We start from the raw sequence: 9,282 nt of genomic DNA, 5'->3' as shown, positions 1-9,282 counted from the left end.
AAGTGTGTTTATGGGCCAGGCTCAGATTAGCATTCAACAGATAAATGAGCTAAAGCCCAATACACTGCTCTGAGGACCGACGGGATCGAGAGGCCCAATATAGATCCGGCAGTCATCTACACAAATTAATTTTATTGCCATTAAAAACGACATTTATAATGTAGTTTTCTGCCGAAATGATGCAATCCATTTGCCTACCGACTATAAAGATCAAAACAGTTTCCAACTAATTTTAGATATATATATATATATATGTTGTGAAAAAGTAAAAATTTATGGTAAAAAGTAAAAACTCCAAAACTCAAAATATATCAAACTCTACACTTCACAATATTTTTCTCTCAATTCAATTGTATTTTTCATCACAAATGAAGACCTATTTATAGATCCACATTTGAGATTAGTCCAAAAATAAATACATCATCATCTACATCATCACACACTAATTTTCCACATTTTACAACTCAATATTCAACATTCAACATTCAATATTCAACATAATATTAATAATAATAATATTTTTCAACAATCCCTCTTGTGATGATGATCGTGATATGATGACTGTCTTCATTACGTGTTTTATACTGCCTCGTTAAAAACCTTACTAGGAAAAACCCAGTGGGATAAAAACCATAGTAAGGGAAAAAGAGTGCAGCCACGTAAACTCCCCCTCATGTTAACATGAGTGATTCTTCACATATTCCGCAGATTGCGCATCCCAATGTTGTATATATGCTTTCTGAATATCGTCGTGGGAAGTGCCTTTGTGAAGAGATCTGATGAGTTCTCACTTGATTGAATATAACAGATATCAGTATCTTTATTCTTCTCAAGCTCTTGAGTGTAGGCAAAGAACTTTGGGGGTATATGTTTTGTTCTGTCACTTTTGATGTATCCTTCTTTCATTTGAGCAATACATGCAGCATTGTCTTCATACAACGTCACAGGCTTCTTGTCTACTGATAATCCACAAGAAGTTTGGATATGTTATGTCATTGATTTTAGCCAAACACATTCACGGCTTGCTTCATGTAGTGCAAAAATCTCAGCGTGATTTGATGAAGTTGTTACGAGTGTTTGTTTCTGTGAACGCCAAGAAATTGCGGTGCCTCCACGAGTAAATACATATCCGGTTTGAGAACGTGCCTTATGTGGATCAGATAAATATCCAGCATCAGCATAACCAATGATACTTTGATTGGTGTCTTTTGAGTACAAAAGTCCCAAATCTGTTGTTCCTCGTAGATAACGAAATATATGTTTAATTCCGTTCCAGTGCCTCTTTGTTGGATATGAACTGAATCTTGCCAATAAATTTACAGCAAAAGATATATCAGGTCTAGTGCAATTTGCAAGATACATAAGGGCACCAATGGCACTTAGATATGGTACTTCTGGACCAAGAATAACTTCATCATCTCCACATGGACGGAATGGATCCTTTTCTATGTTTAATGATCTTACAACCATTGGAGTACTTAATGGATTTGATTTATCCATATTAAAATGTTTAAGGATCTTTTCTGTATAATTTGCCTGGTGAACAAAAATTCCACATTCTTTTTGTTCGATTTGCAAACCCAGACAATACTTGGTTTTTCCAAGATCCTTCATTTCGAATTCTTCCTTCAAGTACATCATAACTTCTAGAATTTCTTTATTCGTTCCAATGATGTTTAAATCATCAACATATACAGCAATAATTACACATCCGGATGTTGTTTTCTTGATGAAAACACAAGGGCATATTGGATCATTTACATATCCCTTTTTCATCAAGTGCTTACTTAGCCGATTATACCACATTCGGCCGGATTGCTTTAACCCATATAATGATCTTTGCAATTTTACAGAATAAAATTCTCTGGGTTTTGAACTTTGTGTTTCAAGCATCTTAAATCCTTCAGGAATTTTCATGTATATATCACTATCAAGTGATCCGTATAAGTAAGCTGTAACAACATCCATAAGACACATTTCCAAATTTTCAGACACTGCCAAACTAATCAAATATCGAAACATAATTGCATCCATAACAGGAGAATACGTTTCTTCATAATCAATTCCAGGCCTTTGAGAAAAACCTTGTGCAACAAGTCTAGCTTTATATCTGACTATTTCATTTTTCTCATTTCGTTTTCGAATAAAAACCCATTTGTATCCAACAGGTTTTACACCTTCAGGTGTGAGGACTATAGGTCCAAAAACATTGCATTTATTCAGCGAATCCAATTCAACCTGGATGACATCTTTTCATTTGACCCAATCATGACGAGTTTTACATTCACCAAAAGATTTTGGTTCATGATCCTCATTTTCATTTACGATGTCACAAGCCACATTATAAGAAAATATCTCATCAATATCTTCTATGTCTTTTCGGTTCCATATTTTTCCAGTATTAATATAATTGATAGATATTTCACGATTCTCGCCAGTTTGTGGTTCTGACAGAATATTTTCATCATTACGTGATTCTTCTGGAACACCATTTTCTATTTTATGATCGTCGTGTTTCTCTATGCCTTTTCTTTTCCGAGGATTTTTATCCTTGGAACTGACTGGTCTTCCACGCTTCAAGCGTTTTATGACATCATGAGTGTCTTCAATTTGTTTCTTTGGAATTTCAATTCGAGCAGGGGCATTTACAGCATGTATATATGATTTTGTTACCCCTTTTGTGTCTGCAAATGCATCTGGCATTTGATTTGCAATTCTTTGCATGTGCACAATTTGCTGTACATCTTTCTCACATTGTTTGGTCCTTGGATCCAAATGTAACAATGATGGTACATACCATGTGATTTCTTTTTCGATGTGTTTCTTTTCTCCCCCTAACACTGGGAAGATTTCTTCATTAAAATGACAATCAGCAAAGCGTGCTGTAAACACATTGCCTGTCTGAGGCTCAAGATATCGAATGATTGATGGACTATCATAACCGATATAAATACCGATTTTTCTTTGTGGACCCATTTTTGATCGTTGAGGTGGTGAAATAGGCACATACACCATACATCCAAAAATTCTCAGATGAGAGATATTTGGTTCTTTACCAAATGCAAGTTGCAATGGGGAGAATTTATGATATGCACTTGGTCTGATGCGAATTAATACCGCAGCATGTAAAATTGCATGTCCCCATATAGAAATAGGGATTTTTGTTTTCATAATCATTGGTCTAGCAATCAGTTGTAGACGTTTAATCAATGATTCAGCTAATCCATTTTGCGTATGAACATGAGCTACAGGATGTTCAACAGTGATTCCCATTGACATACAATAATCATTGAAAGTCTGGGATGTAAATTCTCCAGCATTATCAAGTCTTATTTTCTTGATTGTATAATCGGGAAATTGATTTCGCAATTTTATTATTTGAGCCATCAATCTTGCAAATGCCACATTCCGAGTTGACAATAAGCATACATGTGACCATCTGCTAGAGGCATCGATCAATACCATAAAGTATCGAAATGGTCTACATGGTGGATGAATTGGCCCACAAATATCACCCTGAATACGTTCAAGAAATATGGGTGATTCAGTTTGGATTTTAGCTGGCGATGGTCTTATAATAAGTTTTCCAAGAGAACATGCTTTACATTGAAACTTATTATTCTGAAAGATCTTCTGGTCTTTCAATGGATGACCATGCGTATTTTCAATAATTTTTCGCATCATTATTGAACCAGGATGTCCCAATCGATCATGCCAATTTGTTAATATTGAAGAACTATTAACCACCATATTTGATTCGATTGGCCTTATATGTGTATAATGCAATCCAGTAGGGAGCATTGATAATTTTTTAACCACATATTTCTTTCCTGATTTATATGTGGTAAGACACATATATTTCTGATTTTCATCAGTTATCGTCTCAGTATCATACCCATGAGAGTATATGTCATTAAAACTCAACAAATTTTTTTTCGATTGTGGTGAATATAAAGCATCATTTATCAGAAATTTTGTACCATTAGGTAACAAAAAATGTGCTTTTCCACAACCTTCAATCAAGTCTACAGGACCTGATATGGTATTCACCATTGTTTTTGTTGGTTTTATTTCCAAGAAATATCTTTCATCTCGCAGAATAGTGTGTGTTGTACCACTATCTGGTATGCAAATTTCCATGATATTATTTCCATGTTTGCTCATAGCATTTTCCATATCAAACTTCACAAAAAAAATGCAATAAAGAAAAATTAAGTACAATACAAATGCAAAATATAACATGTTTTATAATACAAGAATGCATGAAAAATACAAATTTGTTACAATGTAGTCCCACCAATATTTTAATCAATGTCTTCGAAATCATTCAAAAAATCTGCAGCATTGAAACTAGTTGAACCAATTAAACGGTCACTATCTTCAACAAAATTTGTCTCTTTTTCTTTCCCCTTTGTCGATTCTTTATAGAGCTTACATAGGTGCTCAGGGGTTCGACAAATATGTGACCAATGTCCTGGAGTGCCACATCTATAACAAACACTCTCAGTTCTTTTTGAGTGATTTTCATTTTCACTCGTATTTTCATGCTGCTTTTTTGGTGGATGGTTCATGACGTTCTTTTGAGATGAGTTATTGAAATAACTATCACGATTATTTTCATATCCACGGCCGCGACGACGACCGCGATAATTTTTACGTCCACGACCACGCCCACGTCCTCGTCCTCGCCCACGACCAAAATCTGGTCTATGCCTTTGATTTTGATTTTCATTTTTAATTACGACATTTGCTTCTGGAAATGCCGTTGATCCAGTGGGTCGAGATTGATGATTTCTTAATAACAATTCGTTGTTCTTTTCCGCCACAAGAAGACATGCGATGAGTTCAGAATATCTCGAAAATCCACGCACTCTATACTGTTGTTGTAGAGTTATATTTGATGCGTGAAAAGTGGAAAATGTTTTCTCAAGCATTTACATCTCTGTGACTTCAAGTCCACAGAATTTCAATTGTGAGACTATTCGATACATCGCTGAATTATAATCATTGACTTTTTTAAAGTCTTGGAATCTTAACATATTCCATTTATCACGGGCGGTCGGGAGTATAACTTCCCTTATATGCTCAAATCTTTCTTTCAGCCCTTTTCGTAAAATCATTGGGTCTTTTTCTGTGAGATACTCACATTTCAATCCTTCATCAAGATGTCTACGTAAGAAAATCATAGACTTTGCCTTTTCTTGTGAGGATGATATATTATTTTCTTTTATGGTATCACTTAGACCCAATGACTCAAGATGCATTTCTACATCGAGAGTCCATGGCATGTAATTCTTTCCGGTGATATCGAGCACAACGAATTCAATCTTTGTCAAGTTTGACATGGTGGTACTAGAAAAATAACAATGCATTTTATTAGTTAATTTCCATTAATATGACAATACAAAATAATGGAAAAATAAAAATTACAAGTGCGTATATAAATAGATAAAAAATCTGTGGTGGAAAATCGCCGGTGAGTACAAGACTCGTGAGCATGATGATCATAATCGTTATGAAAAATAGCCTTATAAATGCCATCATCTCCATCTTCGAAAAAATCGAGGATAAATAATTTAGAAAAGGAGTGAGTTTTGGTGTGATTGAAAATGAGTTTGAGTGATCATATATATAGGCAAAAAACTAGCCGTTTATGACCGTTTGTGACCGTTGGGGGTAAGAAAAAATCGAGTATGTGTTGAATAAAAATTTGTGATAATGATGCAATGCATATAATAATTATCATAATTAAATAATTATGTATATCATATCACATTATTATAAGGTCAGTGTCGTAGACAGCCTTTTATATAATGTTGTGAAATTATACCAATATAGTTAGTATAAAGTCAGGTATAGTATATCATATCATATTATTATAAGATCGGTGTCGTAGACAACCTTTTATATAATAACATGATATTATACAAATATGGTTAGTATATAAATACACAATAATATATATCATATCACGTTATTATAAGGTCAGTGTCATAGACAACCTTTTATATAATAACATGCAATTATATATTAATATAGTTAATATATATACATAATAAATATATATCATGTTATTGTTTAAAAACCTTAGAGGCTTTTATACTTGTCGTATCCCTTACCGGGAGTGTGGGATGTCGTCTTAACATCCTCCCAGGATTTATAACAAGTTTTGAAAAAAAAACTTATTTTTTTTATAACATGATATTATATATTAATATATACACAATAAAAATATATAAACAGTAAAATAAAAATTCTTACTTGTTGAATATTTTTGACTTCTTCTTGTATTTTGGAGCGTCGAAAAATATAGAGAACCTTCGAGCGATCGTATTGATAACGTGTTGTGAAAAAGTAAAAATTTATGGTAAAAAGTAAAAACTCCAAAACTCAAAATATATCAAACTCTACACTTCACAATATTTTTCTCTCGATTCAATTGTATTTTTCATCACAAATGAAGACCTATTTATAGATTCACATTTGAGATTAGTCAAAAAATAAATACATCATCATCTACATCATCACACACTAATTTTTCACATTTTACAACTCAATATTCAACATTCAATATTCAACATAATATTAATAATAATAATATTTTTCAACAATATACATTTAATTCATAAAAAAATTAAAATTATATATAAATTCTTTATAACTTAAAATAGAGAATTTTTTTTTAAGAATACTAGTACAAAATTACAAATACACAATTGGATATGCACAAACTCTTTTCTAGCTAAAGTTTCAGGTAGTCTTCTAAACATTTTATCTCGTTTAAATTTTAATATGTTTAAACTCGATTAAGCAATCGTTTTTTTAAAACATTCATTTATTTTTTGAATGAAAATATTTTTATAAATATATATTTATCGTTTGAACTTGAAATATCTCTTAAATATTATATTTATAATAATTCTATAATTTTTTTAATGGTTGATTTAAATAATTAAAATTTTAGTAAAAATTGGAAACTATTTTTTTACGCTTAAGCTCGTAATAAGACCATTTAAGTTTGAAAAGCTTGAAACTTGATATCATCATGTGTTCGGTGTTTCTTAGAACCTTCGACTCACTTTCTTGTAATAATTAAAGGATCATAAAAGCATACATAATATAAATGAAGATGATGATATGATAAAAATCATATCATATCTTTATTTATATTTTAGAGATACATCAAAATATTGCATTGATATGCATAAATCTAGTTGTATTATACATTACAATTCTACGTGGACTGAGACTCTCTTCCTATAAATATGAGATCTCTAACCCTTATTCAGACAGGTGAATAAGGTTGTATTTTTTACATAACGTCTCTCACTCTTTTCTTACATCTCTCATCTATGTCTTTTACATGTCTTTCTCATATTTTCGATCTCTTGCAATTTTCATATATCTTTTCTATTGAATCCTATACCGACTTGAGCGTCGCCATCTCACACGTTTTCTTTGATACACATAAATATTTTGGGAGCATTCGGTTTGGTTTATTGAAAAAATTGCTTCGTGATTATCGGTTCAAAGTAATTTACTTGGTGCGGAAATTTTTGAACGCATCAGAAGCTTTTACAGGTCACAAAGTGTAATTTTTGTAGTTAAATTTGTTTCAACAAAGATTTTATAATTTGACAAAGAAGTTCAGAGTAGAGCCAAAATCCATTAATTGTGTATAATTTATTATACATGCCACTCCGGATTTAACTTGAACCTACCCATATAAAATTTTTACACATCTCCATTTATGAACCCGATCATTAATTTTGTACGGTTGCTTTTAAATAGCTTCCAACTCCCCAACCCCAATTACTATTCACCTCAAATTAAATATATAGGAAACAAAATTACCAAAGGCAATTATTTATAGTATTTGATCATTTCAGCAAAGTGCCAAGTGTGCATGACTGCATTCAATGAGAACCCATCCACAGTGGAAAAGTCAAAAAAAGTTGTAAAAAATACGAATAAAGAAGAATAAAACAGAGCAAACTTTGTTCGATACCTTCCTCTCAGTTCAAATCAAATCAAGAAATGGCTTCCACGAGATTAATAGTTGTTCTTGGGTTCATTTCCACATGTTTTCTGGGAATGTTTTGGTCACTATCTGAAGCCAACAATCATGTTTCCGCATTGAAAGATTCATCTGTTGTTGATTCCCAAGACAAGGTTAACTTGTCTGTGTACTACGAATCCTTGTGCCCATTCTGCGCAAACTTCATCGTGAACCATCTGGTGAAGATTTTTCAGACAGATCTTATCGGCATTGTGAATCTCAGGCTAGTCCCTTGGGGCAACACACAGATTTCACCCAACACTTCTTGGATTTGTCAGGTTCCCAGATTCAATATATATCCTCATTGTTTTTTTTTTATTCTATATGCACAAAATTTCTGATTTTATATATGCAAATTTATCTGCTGCTGCTGCAGCATGGTCCAGATGAGTGTCAACTAGATGTTGTGGAGGCCTGTGCTATTAAAGAATGGCCTGCTGTGGTACTGATTTTCCCTAGCTTCTTGAATTATAATTAGCACTTTTGTTTCACATTTTTTGGGACTAAATAAATTCATTGATGCAGGATACACACTTCAAGTTCATACACTGTGTGGAGACTCTACACTTGATGAACAGACACACAGATTGGCAATCTTGTTTCGGTTCCACCGGTTTGGATCCCAAGCCCCTCGAGATTTGCTATAACAGTGGGCTTGGCTATAAAGTGAATTCTAAGCTTTCCTCTTACATTATTGAGCAAGAATTTTTAGATCATAATGCAGCTTGTAACTTACAAATGAGTCGATAAAATCCTCGACTATCAGTTGACTTGCATGACATCTAACATTTAAATCATAATGCAGCTTGAAAAAGCGTATGCGGATGAAACTACTGGTCTCAATCCTCGACACAGATTTGTGCCGTGGGTGGTTGTCAACAATCAACCTCTCCAAGAAGTTAGCTTTCCCCAATACTCGATTTTTTTTCCGCAATATACTGAGATGACTTGTAACTAATTTACACTTTTTTTTTTTTTTTTTTTGTGTACTGTAGGATTTCCAGAAATTTGCAGACTACATATGTAAAGCTTACAGGGGGAACAAGAAACCCGAGGCTTGCAAAACGAGTTCGTTCGAAATAGAAGCAACATCTTCCACACCTCAAGTTTGCTATGCTGCTTGACTGCTTATATATATATCAGACCAAATTAAATAGCAATTAAGCTTGAAATATATACCAATATATAGGCAATAACCATGTTCCTTGTAATGTTCAATGATA

The 9,282-nt window shown here is 33.0% G+C and overlaps 1 protein-coding gene across 1 annotated transcript; it reads left to right on the top strand.

Annotated features, from left to right (window-relative positions):
* The first annotated feature begins 7,916 nt into the window (after positions 1 to 7,916).
* On the top strand, positions 7,917 to 9,282 carry LOC140892955 (gamma-interferon-responsive lysosomal thiol protein-like). The gene is made up of 5 exons (XM_073302020.1): positions 7,917 to 8,337; positions 8,436 to 8,501; positions 8,585 to 8,725; positions 8,865 to 8,957; positions 9,055 to 9,282. Exons 1-5 carry the CDS (start codon positions 8,038 to 8,040, stop codon positions 9,181 to 9,183), a joined length of 729 nt encoding a protein of 242 aa, XP_073158121.1. The 5' UTR covers positions 7,917 to 8,037; the 3' UTR covers positions 9,184 to 9,282.

Source organism: Henckelia pumila, chromosome 3, assembly GCF_033568475.1.
Source record: "Henckelia pumila isolate YLH828 chromosome 3, ASM3356847v2, whole genome shotgun sequence".
Classification (NCBI taxonomy): domain Eukaryota; kingdom Viridiplantae; phylum Streptophyta; class Magnoliopsida; order Lamiales; family Gesneriaceae; genus Henckelia; species Henckelia pumila.
The sequence above is the reverse complement of the archived record's forward strand: the minus strand, read 5'-3'. Positions and strand labels throughout refer to the sequence as shown.

Coding starts and splice junctions, on each gene's coding strand:
- LOC140892955 (XM_073302020.1), top strand. CDS start 8,038: ATGGCTTCCACGAGATTAATAGTTGTTCTTGGGTTCATTTCCACATGT. Junction 8,338..8,435: donor ACACTTCTTGGATTTGTCAG/GTTCCCAGATTC, acceptor CTGCTGCTGCAG/CATGGTCCAGATGAGTGTCA. Junction 8,958..9,054: donor ACAATCAACCTCTCCAAGAA/GTTAGCTTTCCC, acceptor TGTGTACTGTAG/GATTTCCAGAAATTTGCAGA.